This window comes from Zophobas morio, unplaced genomic scaffold, assembly GCF_036711695.1.
Source record: "Zophobas morio isolate AGI-343-1 ecotype UQ-CSIRO unplaced genomic scaffold, CSIRO_AGI_Zmor_V1 ptg000656l, whole genome shotgun sequence".
Classification (NCBI taxonomy): domain Eukaryota; kingdom Metazoa; phylum Arthropoda; class Insecta; order Coleoptera; family Tenebrionidae; genus Zophobas; species Zophobas morio.
The window spans coordinates 210,044-230,306 of NW_026972759.1; the positions used below are offsets into that span (position 1 = coordinate 210,044).

Genomic DNA, 20,263 nt, shown 5'->3' on the forward strand with positions numbered 1-20,263 from the left:
TAATAAAACAATAAACAGACTAGATAAAGCTATTTACTAAAAGTGAGTATTTTTTTAATTAGGTTATATGGATGCTATTTTAATCTATTTAATTGATATAAATTGAAAAATGTTCATATAAGTGAACATAGCATTTGCCTTCTCCCCAATATTTGGACAGTTACCGTACTTGAGTTTGTTTAACAGTTTGGTATACTGAGGATTAATAGTGCCCTTCATTAAGAAGTCAGCATGCATTTCTTTAGTAAGGGAAAACTTAATGTCTTTTTTTTCAATTTCATCTTTAAAGTAGTGAAATATTACATCAATGTCTTGATACTTCCACTACAATTGTTGGCAATATGAATACTGGGCTGGTTACCAATAAATATGGTTCCATTAGCGCTGTAACCTATTTAACTCATTTAATAGTTTTTGTCTACGGCGATATACTCGCCCTCTGTAAGGAAGGTGCAACTATTTCTCCTGTTTCTTTGTTTCTCAAACTAAGGAAAGGTCACTTAAAATTTTTAATGTAGCGAAAAGGAACTAGCGATCTTTTCCGGGGTCATAATTTACTTCTGAGTAGATATAGCTGTAAAGGGTATCCCTCCTTGGGTACCTTAATAGATTGCATCTTGCGCCCTTAAAGTACCTCATAACGAATTTTTCTGCCTCCCAATGTTCTTTTTTATACGAACTGAGGTATTGTGATAAATTACCTACCGACAACTGTATGTTCAGTCTGGTTCATGTTTCTAGATATTGTAATGACTCTACTAACTCCCTGTACGAATAATGTTTAGAAATCAACTCCCGCTTTTCCAATTTAACCTTGTGCTTTAGAGTATTTTACTAGTTTTCACTCGTTTAAACCTTAGTCAAGTGAAAGATGATCAACGAACTTTTCTTGGGTCAACTTAAAATGTTCTTTGAATATTAAGAATTTTGGCCCAAAATGACCGTATTGGGGACCTCCTTAATATTTTCAATTTTAATTATTATATCGAGAGCCCAACTATTCTAGTTAGTGTAGACTGGATTTTCTGGGCGATTGATAATCAGTTAAGACTCTTTTTCCCCCCCTTTGGAAGTTAATTCCCTTCAGCTTGTGCACTATGTATTTAAGCCCCAATATTCTAGCTTGTTTCGTGCCATACATTGTTTTTACTAGTTTAAGACATTTATAACCATTTACCAAGGATGTATTAATAAAAAACCCACTGATACTTTAAGGTATACGCTTTAATCCATATTAGTGTGCACATATGCATTTTAACTGTGGCCATTGGCAGTTCATTTAATTCGACCATGGCTTAATAATAAGCCTAATCGTCTCCTTGGAGATTACGGGGCAATTAAACCCCTGACGTACAATCTGGATTTTAGCCTCCCGTCTGACTTTATGGAAAACTTTCATGTGGTCGTTAGAAAGATATACCTTAAAGACACCTCATTAACGTCCCAAGTACCAGCCCGATCCAAGGCTTTAAGTTCCGTTAGCACTTAAGACCCCCATTTCTGATGGTCATAGCTTCCTAGGGTGTTCTTGTGCACTGGCTAATAGCAACTTTGCCGCTGTACGTCCCTTGTATTTTAGCATATTCTGGTATAACTCCAATACCCCTTCGTCGAATATGACGGTGTGTGAGACTTTTCCATATACGACTTAAATATCCTGCACCCTGCCAGAAAACCACTTAGGTTTCCATCTCCATGATGTACATCAACTCCCCTGGCTCATCCGTTTTTGAAACCTCCTCTTGCCTTTTCCTTAGTCTTCATTTTGCCAGCAAAGCTTTTTCTCTCCTTGGGCGGAGTCAATGACTAGGCTAATCGCTTCTTTTAGTTCAACCTTGAAAATCATTGGTAAAGGTGTCAATAAGAATTTAGAGGCTTTTCTGTTGATGGAAAATCGGTCGCTCAACTATTATCGATTGTCTTAAAGCTCCTGAAACTTATAACCCTTTTGGTTGTGTAACTATATATTCGTGCGCATCCTCCACAAGAGTTTAATGCGCAACCCAAAAGGTATTCCGTTTCTAGAGTTGGGTGACGTCTTACCATTGCCCACATGCTTGTAAAAGATAGGTGCACTAAACATGTATAGTTAGTTTAATTATTTCTTATTATTTACTTATAAATGACTTTTCCTTGTGCTCGATCGAGTAAACAACTTCGATTACTCGAACTCTCAGTCAGGAGTAATCGCATATATTTTCTGTCATCCGCATTTTGCTTATTCGATAATTTTGCTCTGTAAAGCATAGCCTTAGCCATTTTTTTCAATACATTGTAGCGTTCCACAACAGGATGGTGCGATGGTGTTTCTAGAGATTTGAGTTCTTGTTTCAATCTTCATTGCATTCATATATTACGGAAAGCCTTATTTGTATACTTGGTAACGTTATATGAGTGAACATTCTCAACGATGAAACCATATAGGAATTTACTAGCCGCTATGAGCACTGTAGGTTTAAAAAGCAATTGGTATAACATTATCAAACCGTGTCCCTTTGCATATTACGGTAAGAATGTACTTTGCCCCAGTTAATAACTTCGGCCACGGGTCACATACATCGATATCTAGGTGAGATCCGGCGGGGATCTTTTAGTAGTCATTATATATCGATCTTCGCACAGATTTTTTACGGCGCAAGTTCTTTTCTGCACAAGGTATACAGGAAAGTTTCTCCATTTTGACGTTAATGCCGTATTTATTAAAGGATTCTTTTAGTTCATTTTACTTAATATGCCCCAAAATATCATGCTATTCATGTATAGAGCTTAATGCTTTGACTCCATCCAGGTAATAGCAACCATATAAATTTCTGCTGGCGGTCATAACTGATGACACTTCCCATAAAAGCTTGCCCCATGCCCTTTATGTCAGAGACTTTTCTTTAAAGTCAAAATTACTATCTTGTCCTCATCACTTAGTTTCTCACCCTAACAAGGTTGTCTGACGCCGTAGGTATATTAAGTGCCTTTTTTATTAGAAAATTATACAAAACCTAAGGCTGGTATAGGATCCTTTATGCCCATAACTAATTCATTAGTGGCTTGGAAATCCTTTATAAGGTTCAACTCATTAAGTATTTGGCGGTTAGCACCCGAATTCAAGTTAATATAACTTTTACTAGAACTTCCGCTTTCAATTCTTCTCTTAAAGTTTGGTTCCTACATTCTCTAGTAGTAGCCCAGCTCTTCGACATTTGCAACAACTAAATTTTCTAAATCTTTGGTCTTGTATATTTTTTCCTTGTCATACTATTGTTAGTCCCACCTTCCTTCCTCTTAAAAGACAGCTTTAACAAGCTTGTACCAAGGCTACATCCTCATGTACCCCAAATCTTGTTGAGTTGTAATTTCCTTTGGAAATGCAGAGACTACAACGCTCTCCAAACTTGATTTAGATTTAGAACAATTTCGACTTAACAATACGTGCTCTTTAAAGGATGCACGCACCCCCGTCATTTTAATAGGGTTCCTCCTAGGAATATGGTTAGTTTCAGACTTTCACTATTTTTTGCATTCCTATCTTGGCATTCAATATTAATGAGGTCCATTAATGATGTAATGTCTTCATCATCCTTCTTGTTTGCAAATTCTTCTTCAAGAGTTAAAAACGTGCCTTCTCTGTGAAAGTAGTTTTAAACAAGATAGTGCTTTGTTTCCTTATATTAAATTTTTTTTGTTTATACCCACTGTAACAGAATTTAAACGCATCCATATAATCCATTTGAATATATACACAAGGAAATACAAACTTTTAGTTTATCTTTTTCTTCTTTCTTTTCTTGTTCTTTTTTCTTTGTATTCGTTTTTTGTTCGTGCCTGTGAGTATATATATCTTTTCTTATTAATCCTTTTAGATACTTATATTATTGCACTGCCCTACTTGTCCAACGGCGAACCTCTCGAACGATATTCAACTTATTTTAAGTTTTTCGCTGGTACGCCTTCGGTACTGGACTCTCTTCGCTAGAGAAATGCATAGTTACAACAATGATATCAGTAAGTTCATCAGCGGTTCACAAGTTAATGAGTTCTTTTGCATTAGATACCGGACCTTGCGAGGTCTTCTCCTTGATTCCCGAGCAGCAAATCTTGCCGAAAACATGCGTATCTTCGTCGCTTTCAACCTTAAGTATATATATAAGATGTCATGACTTTTGAAAATTAGTAGAATATTAAGAAAAGTCAAAAAAAAATTGTTATTTATTTATATTAGATGAAGAAACTGGTGAATTTGATAAATTTTAGGTTACTATTTTTTAGTAAAGATCTGGTTGCATATAATAAATTTATTTGCCAGGAAGGGTGGAACATTCATTGAAACAGCTTGTAGAAAATAGATCATTTTAGTAAGAAGTTATTAGGTTAACACAATTTTCTTAAAGTTATTTCAAAATTTTACAACGCAAAAGCATTGTATCAATAGGCTATGTGTAACTTAATTTCAATTATGTTTCATAATGGTCTTATACATGAAGTTGGTAATGCACGGGATCAAATTTTTTTTTTCCGTGTATCGTTTTGGTGTTTATGATTTTTCCGAAATAAATCATAACCTATATGAAATTTAATTTGTTTTTATAATTTTCTAGTTCTTAAAATATAGACTGTGAAATTAGAGGTATAAACGTAAAATTTTTAAAATGCGATTTTTTGTCATGGATTAAAAAATTGAGATACTGAGAGTTTTACAGTAAATTTCCAAAATTATTCTACAACGCATACATAGGCTTTTAAACGCCAGAAGTTGACACACGGTAATAATAAAAAATTCACAAATTAGGTTAAACTTAATTCCGAAAGGACTTGCACCACCGAAGGAAAACGCTAAAGAATTTTTTTTTTATTACTAATTCTAGTGCTCGATCGGGTGGTAAAAGGAAATACCTAATTTACGATTAGCTTTAAGCTTGTGTCAAAGCAATCTCATAGGTATATTAAAATAATTCTACCCCTTAACCCATATATATATCTGGAGTTCGTGACGCGTTCAGCGATAGCGTTTCGCCTGCCCAGGCTTCGTAGTTTACCTCATCTGTCAGTATTCGATAGGTGTACGATTGAACCGAGCGTAGGTTGCGATAGCATTGCGTCGAAAAACGTTACCCAGAGGTTCAAGCTGGGAGTCTTGGTGTAAAGCATCTTTGCGAACAATCTACAGCGCACCCTAACAATGAACTTAAAAGAGTTAAAATATGAACTTAAAAAAAAAAATTAAAGTAAACTAATAATTAGAGCAAATATAATTAACAGTATTAAAATCTTAAAGCGAGAGTAGATACACGAGCAGCTGTGCACAGGCGGAAATAGAACTTAAGGAAAGAAAGCAAAATAAAAGCAGAACCTAAAAAGCGGTGCAGAAGCAAAGGTAACTTAGAGAGCAAATACTCGAAGAGCGCTTTCTATAGAGGAACAAAAATTATGGCTAGTTAATGCATTAGTCGCAGTTAACACAATAATATCCAATGAAAATAATGATAGGGGTGCATGCTAGCTTGTAGCATGAGCCACTGAATACAAATTTAGAAATTATCTCACTTATTTATTATTACTGGTATTTCCTAGAGCTCGATCGGGTCGTAATGAAAACACCGAATATACGAGCTCTTAATAAAATGGTGAACACATTGTCTTTAATCATGAGTTAACACAATTTCATATATATTTATAACGTGAATTATTTATAGCCTACACTTTATATAGACAAAAATATACTTACAATTGTTATAGCTGCTATAACTTAAACTGCTTAAATTAAATATGAAAATTATAATTAGTTGGATCTTTAATTCTCTTTTTCGATAAAACGTTGGCACTTTATATATTCAAAAATTTTGTTAATAAGCTCTTTAAACTTACTCTTACACCACTGAAATTAAATTCACGCGTTTAATTAAAGCAATTATATAGGGAGTCTTAATTTTTAGGTTTAATATGACGTCATGATTGGTAATTGTTTTAACAAGCTCATTTAACTTTAGGCCTAATCAAGAACTACTCTTCTTTTACAGTTCTATAGAAAACTAGTTAAAAATAATGTGCATAGGGTGAAAGTACGGACATTACTCTAATTTTTGTTCTCACAGTTTGAACAATTTACAATAAAAATGGGTATACTTAAAGCGCCTGTCTTACAACTTAACAACGGTAGGTATGTTAAATAAAAAAAGGATTACGTAACTATAATCGGTTATTGGAGGGGGTGAGTATAACAGTTTAAATACGTAAAACCATCATACAGGGATAAAGAGTTGTCGTCGTAATTCAGCGGTTAAGAGCTAGCGATACCGCGCGGTCTTCAAGAAGTTCTGAAGTCATATCTAACCGTCGTTCTTCAACGTGCAAGTAGGTGCTGCACTATCGTCGCCTCGCTATCTTACCGCGGGATTCCCGCTAAACTCTCTTTCATCACCGCTGCTATTCGCGCTCTATATGAGCGACATCCCTCTTCCAGTCCACTTTAACTCGCTGGTCGCCATATACGCCGATGATATGATTTATTATTCGTCCAGGTCACCCGTTTCACTATGTTAGCACTTACATTTTTATCTCGAAGCGCTTGTAGGCTGGCGTTGTCAATGGGAACCTCTCCATTAATGCAGCAAAGAGCAAGGCGCTTTTTATAACGAAGAAACGCTATTCGCTGCCGACTCCGTTAACTTTTAACGACATGGGAATTCATGGTGTTCTCAAGTAAAATACCTGGGTGTCATTATAGATCCTAAGTTGTCGTGGCGTCCACACGTAAATTATCTGGCACGGAGGTCAAGGCAGCGACCCAGATGCTCTATCCCTTATTATGCAGCAAAAGTTAACTTTCGTTGCGCAGTAAGCGAAGGCTTTATGTGTTAAGCATTAGGCCGATTATGACATATGCATCTCCTGCCTAGGTCTATGACTTATCGGCGGTAACGTCCTTTCTTCAAGTGCGACAAAATAAACTGCTGCGCCTTTTAACATACGCACCGTGGTTTGTGCGCAATGACAAATTCACCACGCAAACTACGGATCAAGCTGCTCGCCATAATCTTTAAAAATGCTGCTGTTGCTTCTACGAACAGATAACTGGGAACGCTAATTGCCTACTAGCGGAAGAACTCACGAGTTGTAGGAAGACGCACTCTCAGCACGACTGCTGGAAGCTGCATTCTTAGACGACTAGAAACCTGTTTGAAAGCTCGTGTATTTCAAGTTGGTAACTCGATCGAACACCAGGAAACACCATGAATATACGCTATTGTGCAAAATTGTTTCAATGTTTTCCATTTTTTCATTTAAAATATAAAACTTTTCAATAGCTTAATGGATTAATATAAAATTTATACACAGTAAATTTCATGTTCTTGCTACATTTTGTTAATATTTAATCTTAAATTGGTTTAATATTCGAACAGATATGAGCTTGTAAAGTCGAAAGATTACAGAAATAATTTTGCACGTAGAAAAAATATAATTTAGTAAAAGAGGATTTAATAATTAGTGTAGCTTCCTTTTGCCAGAATCACTGTTTGTACCCTCTTTGGAATATTGGCAATCAGATTCTAGCATTGATCCAATGTTATATTTTTCCATTCTGATTTTACACGTGTCCAAATCTCGTCCAAGTTAGCAGGAACTGATTCGTATGATTCCCAATATTCTATTCAAAATTCCCCAGCATGCTCAAAAAGATTGAGATCAGGAGATTGCGGAGGCCAGTCTAGAACTTGGAACCATTTGTATTTGGAGCCATGGTCGCACCGAAAGTGCAGTTTGACATGGGGCGTTAACCTGCTGAAAAACCATTTCATCAAGATCAAGGCCATAACAAAATAGCATGTTCTGGGTAGGTCATTCTTAAAATAACGTCTAAATACGAGCTTGCGGTGATGCACCTTGTCACTTTTTCCAAATATTCGACCCCCCTAATGCTATACAGGACCCAATCATAATCAATCCTCCCCCATATTTACACGTTTCACCGCCTGGTGATCAAGTATTCTATTACCGCCAGATCGCTTCCAAACCACCTAATACCATCTGAACCATATTAATTGATCTTAGTCTCGTCCGAAAAAATTACTTTTTCCCAGTCAGAAATGGGCCAATTTTCGTACTTCGCAAATTCAAATCTTAGTCGCTAGTGACGGTCTGTCAAAGTGGATTTAATTCACTTTTTTTTTTGCATTGAGACCAGTAGTATTCAATACTCTCGGTACGGACAATCTGGAATCTGGTCTATCTAACGTTGTTTCTATGATTTTTGCACTCGATGTCACTTGTCGTACAAGTCGAGCTACATCCCGGTTTTTCAAGGCCTTTGGACGCCCGGGTTCATTGCAAGGACTATTTGGATCATATTGAGCTTTGATCCGGGATGTTGTGTCCTTACTGACACCACATCCACGAGCGACCTTGGTGTAAGGCTTGTCTTGATCTAAAAGACATTTTACATCCTTTTCTTAATCGATTGAAAGTTTACGCATTATTAAATTAAGATTTCTAAGTAAGCTGTCCTTTATAGTCACTCAAACACTTTAAAGAACCCCTTATGATTGAGTGATCGAAAATTTCCTATGAAACTGAAACAATTTTGAACGAATGGGAGTCACGTGCAAACTCGTTTCAGTCTATACTTAAAACTTTAGTAAGCGGTAAAGTCTTAAGTAAGAAAGCAATTCCCCTAATACAAACTACGTTTCAATAGATCTCAATCTAAACTTATATATATATATATATATATGGGATCAATATATCCAATTATTATTTAAAGCGTTATAGAATTTTTACGAAATATTTTAACACATGGAAACAATTTTAAACGATAGTATATAAATAAATAAATTAAAAATTAAATTAGTTCCTTAGTAGATGTTGCCTGTGCACCTCTACTTATCTTATTTAAATATTTATTACTGCAAAAAAAAAAAATTCCTATTTTATTTTAATATATATACTAAACTTAAATTAATAATTTATATATATATATAAATCTATCTTACTCATCTAAATTATATATAGTTTTTATTTTTCATTATATTACTTTATTTTTTTATATATATTACTTAAACTGTCTCTCGTTTCCTTTTAAAAAGAGCCAGCAGCCTATACCGCTGAGATACCAGCTGTAAATGAAAAACTTCAGAAAGATTTAGAAATAGAGTTAACTGGAATTTGATCGCTTTAAAGATGTAAGCAAAAACAAGCGATGGACTATTCCAATCTCTTGCGAACCTGAACCTTTACCCGTTGCGTGTTCAAATTCTTTTTCTGGTACAAGATGAAAGCTCTAATATAAACGAATACATACCTTTGTTGAGTCATTTAACTACTTAAAACACACAAAACAATCAGTTTTCAATCGATAACGCCCCACAGAACAGAAAACTCAACCTATCAACTGCGAAAAACTTTATGGAGACTAAGAAAATATTACCTCCAAAACTATTCGTGAGAAACAACACCGGCTAGATGTAGTTTCCCTATTGAGTGAAAAAAAAACGTGCCCAATTTTTCATCTAAAAATATTCATAATGGCATTAGTATTGCTGTCTTCCTCTCTTCATTTTCGAGTGGCCACAAAATTGTTATTAGAAAGTAATTACGAGTTTTACAGTTATTGACTCCCTGAGGATAGGACTTTAAAAGTGGTACTGAGAGGAATTTTTCCGAACTTGATTGAAGCGCAGTTGAGGAAGATTTAACGCAATCAAGGTTTTCACACACTAAAGGTTGATCGTATGAAATGTTATCTGAAGGAACGAAAAGCTCTTCCTTTAGTGCTTGCTGGAATGCCAAAATCGGAGGTCTCGGTATACTAAATAATTTCAGTTTGTCTTCTTTCAATTTCGTTTGAAGGACTCCAGAATTCAAACGTAGTTGGTTAGTACCCGCTGTCAATTTTATGGGCATATTCTACCTTCTGTACCTCTGCCTTTAAGTGCGTCAAATATGGAAGCAACCATAAAACTGCCAGCTGCATGAAGACACCAGATGTCCATCCGAAATAGCAAACTATCGAGATTGCCCTTATCACCCAAGAAAATCCCACATGCGCAAGAATTTGTCCTCAACAAATCGCACAACAGAATCACCATGCTCCCCGACAATTAATTGTACCTCTTCCAAGAATACTTAAAATAAAGGAAAACTCTCTCAGAAAGTTTTCAACCAGTCAACAAGAAGCATCCGCTGCTAACATGAAGTCAAAAGACATACATAATTTAAATAATATATGCACGACCATTTTAGCAATGGCAAGAATGTTAAACGATCTCTTAAGTCTTTATGGTAACCTCTCATCGTCATCTTGAATATGTTCACTTGTTATTTTGAAACGCGAACGATCTTTTGTGGGAAAGAAGAGTATTTCAAAACTTTCTTAATAGAACAGAAAATTGATATTGCCTTAAAAAGTGAGTCCTGTCTAAAACCAGGACATCTTAGAAATTTTCTAAATAACGTGCCTTACCGGCATGACAAGGCCTAATCGAGAAATGGGGGAGCAGCCATTATTATTAAAAAGCATATAGCTCTCCATTATACCGCTTGCCAATTTAAAATTTAATGAAGCAGTGACTATCAATTCAATCTTTATAATAAGGGGACGCGTGGTTATCGTTATTGCATAAAAGTCCCCAGGGCTGCCTTTGTTATCTAAAGAACGGGTCAGTATTTTTAACCGACGCAAAACTGTAATCGCGGATTTGAACTGCAAAGATCCTTCTTGAATTAGTAGAGTGGAGAATCCTTACGGGCTTGAACTGTACAACTACGCTTAAAAAATGGCTTTCCTTGTTTCCAGTCCTTTAGAACCAACACACATGTCCATAAAAGGGACCTCAGATGTACTTGACATAGCGATTACAAAAAACACACGAATAGCCTCAAACTTAATCAGGCTAGTGGATCTCTCCTCGACTCACTTCCCCAGGCTTTTCGAAATTGGCTTCAAGAATTTAGACCTTTGGAATTACATAGGAAGGTATACGGACTGAAATAAATTTAAAGTGATTGCCAAACTAAGCCAATCCAATTACTTAGACATCAGTTACCCTCAATGATTTGGTAACCCGCTATGAGACAACAATTATTCAAGCATATAAAACGGTCTCTCTTATAGTAACGACCTCTCCGCGTAAAGCACGCTTACCTGACAATATTAATATCTTATCAACTTAAGAGAGTGGAAAAAAAGAAATATGTAACCTTCAGAGCTGCTAAAGATAAAGTTAATTAACAAAGTAAAATAATATAATAATAAATAATATAAAAAAATAATATAAATTAAAATAATATCATACTAAATAAATAAATAATAAAATTTTGATGTTATTTTATAGGCACTGTCACTGTTTTGACATTTTTATCTTCATTTTTTATCTTTTTCCAAAACAGTACTGTTACTATATATATTTAAGCATCTGATAAACGAATTCTTAACAAACTTGACAAAAAGTCAAAAAATGCCACATTAATTTGCGCAATCAAAATTGGGAAGCGAAAATTGTCTTGCTTGAAAATTCGAGGAATCCTGCACTCCACTGGCGATTTGTCAATCCATAAGAAATCGCAAGAACCTCATTCTTCGGCCCTTAAAACAGAGACTGATTATACTTATAATAACAAACTTAAAGAGGATGTGTTCTTGCGAAGTTAATTTAGTCATTAGTCACTGCCTAATAAAAAAAGTGGCTCCTACGACCGAAAATAGAACTACTCGATGTAACAATCCTCGAAATATAACTTACGAATATACCGATACAAAAGACGTGAGATCAATTATAAACCCTCTTCGTACTAAAAAAGCGCCAGGTCCTGACGGCGTAGCAAAGACATGTTAAACCTTGCCAGAGACAGCAATAACAGCCTTAGTTCCACATATTAACTATTCTTTTTGAGTCATGTACATTTCCTGAACGATGGAAAATGGCAGCAGTCGTGTGCATTCCTAAATTTAAGTGGCCTTCTGCAAATTCTAAAGATTACCGTTCTATAAGTCTTTTGTCATGTATAGGCAAAATGGCTAAAGCTGCTATACGTGGACTACTGCAAAAGCTTGTGGAGAGTACTGTTTGTATACCAAAGTTACAGTTTGGGTTCCAAAGGGGTTACTCTACTACGCAGCAGCTTTTACTTTTCTCCGAACACGTCACAAAAGGGTTCAATAAGTCGACATGCGCATTATTTCTAGATGTCGAAAAAGTATTTAACAAGGTATGGTACGATAGACTTTTAATGAAACTATCTATCCTGAAGGTAAAAAATTATCTTCTTTCGCTTCTCCAGTCTTTTCTGCATCAAAGGACATTTATGTCAGAGTGGGAAAGCTAGCTCATCTTTAAACGAACTGGCTGTAGGGACCCCTCAAGACTCGCTGATCTTATTTGCTTCATCCATGCCGGGCATACCCAGACCTGAAAATACTCCACTTTTTTGTCACAATTTGAGGGCGATACGGCTGTCTATGCCCATTTTAAATCTCTTTTTTTATCTTTAAAACACGTGCAAACGTATGTCTCCGCGTTGAGGTATGGTTTGATAAGTGGCCAATTACAATTAACTCCCTTAAGAGCAAAGCTATATTCTTATCAAAGAGGAGACATAAAACGACAGTATCTATTTTAACGCTTTTCAGCCAAGTCCTATCCTGGAAACGGAAGTCAAGTATTTGAGTGTTCGGATCGACAAGCAATTCTCGTGGTGCTATCACGATGACTACCTCCTCAACAAAGCGAAGTTAACAATTAAAGAACTTTATCCTCATTTGTGTAAAAAGAGTTATTTCTCAGTAAGCAACAAACTTAAGCTTTATTTGTAAATTATTCGGTCAACTTTGACTTATGCAGCCGATGCGTGGTCATATGGCAGTCAACTAAACATAAAGCGGCTTCAAGCGGTTCAAAATCGACTGTTGCGAATAATCTCAAATGCCACATGATTTGTCGGGGTGCTCACTTGCATCGTGCACATAAAGTTAGGAACGCTTCCTCAATATTTTCGTCGCAATACTGTGGAAATCTATGATAAATCTTTGGCTTATCTCAAAGATTTATTTTTCGAGATAAACCTATGACGCGGTGTTTACTCTTTATAGGCAAACACCATGCCTTCTCACCACCCTAACGGTTTTCCTGCCGTAGAGGAATTCTTTTCTCTTTTGTAAATCCGATTAAGCATTATTTTTGGCCTCTTCTTCTAATCTTGGCGTGACTGTAGTATGTCAACTCTACAAATTAATAAACAAATCCTTAGTATGTGGTTTTCAACAAATAAGAAACTAGGAAATTAATGACGTTGAACCAAACTTTTCTTTCGTTACAGTCACTGTACGGCTTGCTATACTTCTCTCACAAGTATGTACAATTAAATACCCTTCTCTCGGATGGTACGAATTTGCCATATTCTGTATAATAAAGCGCTATCCTTCCGTGCTTTAAGTTCTGTTGTTCTCTATTGTTCTGCAATCTTAGTTCCTTTCCTTTTTTGCGCTCACCTCGTAACTCTAGTTCTCTTTCCTTCCCTACGACCTAGTTCTACGTTTGCTGCTACCTGGCTAAACGAGAGTTCCTTAATATTTAACTTTTAACTTTTTCAATGCCTTGTTATTCCATTCACACAAATTTTGTGGCTGCTTTTTATTCTCATAGAACGTTATATCCGTCTTGGTTATAACATAAGATATCTTAAAAGTTTAATTTGGTATAAATAATTGTTTAAAAAGTAAAAACTTAGTTTAACGATTTTAATCGAATGTGATGTGAAGCTAATAATTTAAAAAGTGGTGTTTACAATTGTTACCTAGAATAAACATGGCAGACAATTTCTTTTAATAAAAAACTTTAACTGACTTCAAGGTTAAACTGAAAATTTTTTTAAACTTTTCAATTAATATTTAAAAGCCTTTTAATAAGAGAACTTATTCTAATTAAAAAAATTTTAACGACTGCTGTGCATTGGAAAATTCTTTCTGCTTTCTATAGTTGATAAACAGTAAGCCAGTAAGTACTAAATATCTCGAGTGAAATTTCCGCCCTATCGCCATGGGGCGGAGTTAACACTATTTTCTGTTGTACTATGTTTTTTTACGTTTTGCTTGCCGGTTACAAATTGTGTGTGTGGTGGATCGACTAGAGTTTGCTTTTTATTATTGTTTATATAATATTACAAAATACAGTATTTATTTTTAATATTTTTATTTTATTATTTTACAGATTTATACCCTACCCATTTACTTTATACTTTCTCTAGGTATCTACAATGTCTACAAAATATGATGATTTAAAAGCTTTAACTAGAAATATTCAAGATGTTGAAAATCAGTTCTACCAAATTCAACAAAAATATGAACAGCTGCGTCAGAAGGACCCCAAAAAGATTACTAACGGCGAGATTATTTCGCTGTATGCTCATGTTGAACTTTTGGACCTTTTAATTCAAGAAAGTATTTTTATGTTGGTTATATATATAATACGCTTATTTCTTTTTTTGTAGTTGAAAATTATAGTGCTTATGATTAATAGAGATCCGCTCCGGTAATATGAATCTAGCAGACGTCAGGGATGCTTTAAATGTTATGAAAGAAGAAAAGGATTATAAAAGCCTTTTAGCCCTTAAAACTCAAAGAGGAGTTTTATTACTAGATCTCCTAAAGTTTATTAGTTTAACAATTTTCTTTTTCGGGTTTATTATTCCCTACTTGATAATTCTCTGGCCTCTTCGCATTTTGGTATTACTGTCCATAATAACTATTTATATCCCTGTAACTTGTTATAGCTTGTTTCCTTGTAAATCATTTTACTTGCAAACTTGGTCTTAAATCCTAAAGTAATATAATATATATTTTTATACTGTGAATCACCTGTCGTACTTATTTTATTTCTAAAAGTAAAATTTTTACTGAAATGCTTATAAATAATTCGGTTAATATATATACTTACTACTTTGATTTTTGATAAAGATAATATAATTAAAAATATTGTAATATTTCTATCAAAAATTATTATCAGAATCCGTTATTCCGGCGGCTCGGCTTCAGTAATAACTATCTTCCTTCGGATTGTGTATCGAAATTTTTTGCAGTGAGTATGTTATTCATGCTGGGCGTAAAAGTACACGTAGTTGGCTTGGAAAACGTGAATTCAAACGTATTATAATCTTAAATTACTATACATCTTTATGAATTTTATTTATTGTTAAAATAACTTCTGCTATTCTGTTTATTTTATTTATTTTCCTTTAGTTAATATTATTTAAGAAAAATCTGAAAATATATTTTTTACTGCTTAAATCAATTTAAATTTCCAAGTAAATTATGTTGGGGTCACGACTTGGCGTAGTTTTTTCAAAAAACACGTGTCATATCTCCATTAGAAAATCAGATCTTATAATTTTGGCTTAATAAGAATAATATTTATATATTTTTTGTTGAGAATTCTAAGAAATTTTATTTTTCATAATAATAATTGTGATTTTAGAAAAATTTTTATTTTTGTTTTTATAGAAAAAAAATATTAAAAGAAAGAAAAAATTTTATTAATAAAATAATTATTATACATTTACTTGTAAAAAAAATTTTTTATAACAAAAAGATTTATTATTAAATGTATATTTTTGTTTTACAAAATCTTGAGACTAAATATTAACTTATAGTATCACTATTTCTTGCTTTTAATTGGTAGAGAAGCTATATTTGCATGTATAACCATACAAGTGGATTGGACGCCTTCATTACGCAAGTCGCTTCGTCTGTCTCTTTCAAATGGATCGGTCTTAATATTATTATCAATAATAAAAGTTATATATTAAAAAAAATGGAAGAACTAAAAATATAAATATTTAATAAATTTAACAATTTTATATAAAAAGTTATGAAGTATCAAAACTTTTAATTTTTAAATAAATTAATAATAAAAATGAATATTAAAAATAAATTACTAAATAGTTTATTATGAAGCAATAAGAATTATTACTTTTTTGTATAATATAAAAATGTGTAGAAAACTGAAAACTCTATCATGAAAGTAGAATTGTACTAAAATTTTCTAAAATATACAATTTTAGTTTATCGACAAATAATTTATTAGTTGAAATAAAGTATAAGTTATTATTAACAGGAAAACACGAACTGAAGTATGTTCCGATTTTTGGTTTACTTTTTTGGGCTTATGGAAACATTTTAGTAGATCGGTTCAACAAGGTTCTTTTTTTATAAACTTTTTGTTTAAAAATAGTTTTTTTTAATGTAAGCTTTTATAGTGCTGTTGTTAAAAAACTCTTTTATTCCACTTTTTAAAAAAGAAGCATAAAAAGTTTATAAATTTTTATTTTTTCTAAAAGGTCGAATTTTTTTATAAGCTTCAAACTTTTATAGTATTAATTTTTTGTGTATTACTTTTTTTTGGAATTATATATTTTTTTTATCAATTTATTTTAATTTTTGTTAATAAAATATATAAATATACTATTTTTATTACTTTCTTTATTCTGGTGTACACAGGAAGTAGCCATAAAATCCTTACAAAATGCCGTTAGGAAGGTAAAGTTGCACCAGCGCTCGATTGCTATTAGCCCCGAAGGCACCAGGTAAGTAGCCTTTTATTCAAATTTTTTAACTTTATATATATATATTTTAAAATTTTTATAATATTTATTGAGTAAACTTTTTTTTTTGAATATGCATTAAATATAAAACTATTAAAAATTTCTTATAATGGTTAAAAAAATTAATAAATTTATAAATATTTTGTTACAATAGTTATATATAATAAAATTTGCAAAAAGTTTACAATATATTAATCTTAATTTTTATTGAAAAGCTTAAAAATATCAAAATAAAAATAAATAAAAAATATTATATATAGTAAAATTTTATATTAATCTTTTTTGGAAAAGTTACAAGTTTACCAGAATTTTAACAATTATTCAAGCTTTTGAATAAAAATTATTTATTATATTATAATAAGAAACATAAATAGTAAAGTTGTTATCGTAGTAAACTTAAACTCTAAAATTTTAAATATTATAATAATTAATATTTAAAGTTTATAAATTTCTTTTGAATTTTTTTTACATTAAGAAAACTAATATACTTTTAAAAAGAAGCTTTATTATATAACTTATAATTATCTATATAAATTTTATAAAGTACTACATTATCTTTTTTATAAAATATCAATAAATAAAATATATATTTTATAGTTTTTTAAAAAGTGAAAAGTATAATAATTTTTTTAGTTTAAATATTTGCATTATATAATATAAAGTTTCACTTTAATAAAAACTTATAAATATTAATAAATTTGTATTATGAATTTTTTTTAAAAATTTAAAAAGTATAATAAAAATATATTTATATTTATTAATAAAAAAAATTTTAAAGAAAATTTATTTTTATAGAGGTTTTTTAATATTTTTATAAATATTATAAGGTTTTTTTTTAACCTTAAAAATAAACTTTTTATTAATTTATAAATTTATATTTTAAAAATTTAAATGTTATATATTTTTTTAGAAAAAATTTGACGTACAATAAAGTTTTTTTTAACAAAAAAAAAACTTTTTAAAAATTTTATAATATTATATCTTAACAAATTAAAAGTTTACAATGATAAATACTTTCAAACATTATATAAAATTTATATTATAGTTTTTTATTAAAAAAGTTCTAAATATAATAAGGTTTTTTTTAGCTTTAAAAAATTTTTTTCTAATAAATCAGAATTGTTTATTATAAAAATTTTAAAGTATTCCATCAATAATTTATATTATAAGTTTTTTTTTAAATAACTTTTAATTTTATATTATAACAATTAAAAATATTAAATAGTAAATATTTTAAACATCGGAAAAAAATTTATATTAAGTTTTTTAACAAGTTAAAAGTATAATTAAATTTTATTAATTGTCAACTTAAAAAATTTTTTTTTTAAATACATAAAATAATTTTATATTTTAAATATTTTAAACTTTTAAACATTAAATAAAATATTTTTTAAAAAGTTTTTTTTGAAAGTTAAAAGTTTCATAAAGTTTTATTATTTTTAAATTGAACTTTTTTTGAATAAAAGAAAAAATTTTATATTAAAAAAAAACTATAAATTTTACATTTATAAAAACTCAAACATTAATAAATAAAAGATTATAAAGGTTTTAAAAAAAAATTAAAAGTTTAAGAAGTTATTAACTTCTAACTTTTAAAAACTGAAACTGTTATTTTTTTATATATAAGAACTTATAAATATTTACATTTATAAAAACTCATAAACATTAAAAAATAAATACTTATAAAATTTTTTTTAGAAAATATTAAAAGTTTGATAGTTTTATTTTTATAAAAAAAAAACTTACATTTTTTTTTTTGAGCTGTAACAATTATATATATATTTACTTTTATACTAGATCAGCAAATGGGCTACTTCTCACTTTCAAAAAGGGACCGTTCCACACAACGCAGCAAGTATGGTTTAGTAATAGTTGATAATTTTTTTTTTATTTTAAATTTTTTAAAATTAGTATATTTAGTTTTTATTTAAAACTATTAAATAGTTAAACATTCATTTTCTATTTTTTTTTATAAGAAAATTATATGTACTTAGATTTATTAATATTCTTTCTGTTCTTTAATATTAATTTTTTCTTTTTATATCAAAAAGCTTTTCTTAGATTGAATAATATAGTATTTATAATTTATAAAATATATTCATGCATTTATGTTAATATTAGCTTTCTACATTTTTTTATAGTGAACTTTTTATTATTAAATTAATATTTTCTTTTGAAGGCTGGCTTGCCCGTTTTGCCGACTGTTATTTACGGTGCTTATGAGGTTTGGCCGCGAAAGAGGCTTGCTCCTGGTAACGGGGAGGTTGTGGTCAGGTGCGTTTATAAACTTCATATAATAATTGTAAATAAAAAACTTACAAATATTATAAGAAAGTTTTTTTTCTGCCAGTCTACTTTATATAAAACTTTATTTATAGTATTATACTTCAAAGAGATAGCAGTTTATATATATACAAAAAAAACTTATATGTGGATAACAAAAGCTTCAAGTATGAGTTCATAATTTTTATTATATAATAAATTATTAAAATAGTAATGAAAGTACAGACTTTTAAGCACTTTATTCTATTATGACTGCTAAGGAAGTCTGATTGACTATGTACTATCAAAGGGCCCCCACTATTTGCCCGTTGGTGTTAGAAATTAACCAATACAAAATTTTCATTTATATTAATAGCAAATAAATTGGATTTTTAAAAGAGATAAACGTATTCATATTTATTTTATCTATAGACAATAACATGTATGTTTAGTGTTAGTTTTTTATTTATTTTTTAATACTACTTGCAATGATTATAGCTTTTATCAGTATCTCATGCTTCTCGTATAACGTTTATAAAGATTTCTGAAGCCGATTGAATATGATGAAAATAGAACTACTAATGAATTGAGCGAAATAGTTCGAGCCTCTTTTCTTTCTGATATGGTGACTTTTTTACTTTTAAAAATTTTTTTCTAACGTACATAGTTTTAATAAATATAATAACTTTATTTTTTTTTTATTACTAAAGTTAGAGGAAAATTTAGTTCCCCAAGCCCGGCCTCTTTCAAAATTTCGTCTTCTAATTCTAGTGCTCTCACACTTTCTTTCTTGTTATGCATCCTATTACTTATATATTGTTAAATTTTCAGAGTATTATAAAGGTTTCATGTAAATATTTTGTAATAAAGAAGTTAAAATGTATGTATATTAAATATTTTGTTAAGGAACACTGAAGCGTCGCATACATAATAAGACTTAACATCGCTAAAGTTTGTTACAGAATCTTATAAATTTATTACTGATGAACAAAATGAAAATTCAGCCAACTTGCTAAGCATTTCACCAAATTAGAAATTATTCCTAAGTTCAAAGTTGCAAATATATTAGATCTTTTGGGTTTACATGTTTTACTTCTGTCCCTCAAAAACATTTTTTGTCTAATAACTTTTCATCAGCGGGTTATTCAAAAGAATTTAGCCCAAGCGACCTATTCCAACGTATCCACCCGTCCATCGCGGCGGATATCCTTCCAACCAGAGAAGGCTTTTTTTTTACATTAAAGATTTGGAGCATCCTTTCTGTCTCAACTAAACTGATGCCCGCTTTATTTAATAGTTCGCTCACCTAAATCTTATTTCCTGGTCTACCCAAGTGGGCATAACCTGAATGTTGAGCAGAGATTAATACTTTTATAATCTGATCCCATGTCCTTTATTCCATTCCAATTGAACTCATTAGTTT

The 20,263-nt window shown here is 31.1% G+C and overlaps 1 protein-coding gene across 1 annotated transcript; it reads left to right on the forward strand.

Annotated features, from left to right (window-relative positions):
- Positions 1 to 14,034: 14,034 nt before the first annotated feature.
- Positions 14,035 to 19,694, forward strand: LOC135121654 (uncharacterized). Its single transcript, XM_064045956.1, has 11 exons — positions 14,035 to 14,110; positions 14,227 to 14,419; positions 14,499 to 14,704; positions 14,985 to 15,122; positions 15,657 to 15,744; positions 16,092 to 16,174; positions 16,475 to 16,560; positions 18,376 to 18,433; positions 18,758 to 18,852; positions 19,381 to 19,465; positions 19,551 to 19,694. Exons 2-11 carry the CDS (start codon positions 14,236 to 14,238, stop codon positions 19,692 to 19,694), a joined length of 1,167 nt encoding a protein of 388 aa, XP_063902026.1. The 5' UTR covers positions 14,035 to 14,110; positions 14,227 to 14,235.
- Positions 19,695 to 20,263: the final 569 nt, after the last annotated feature.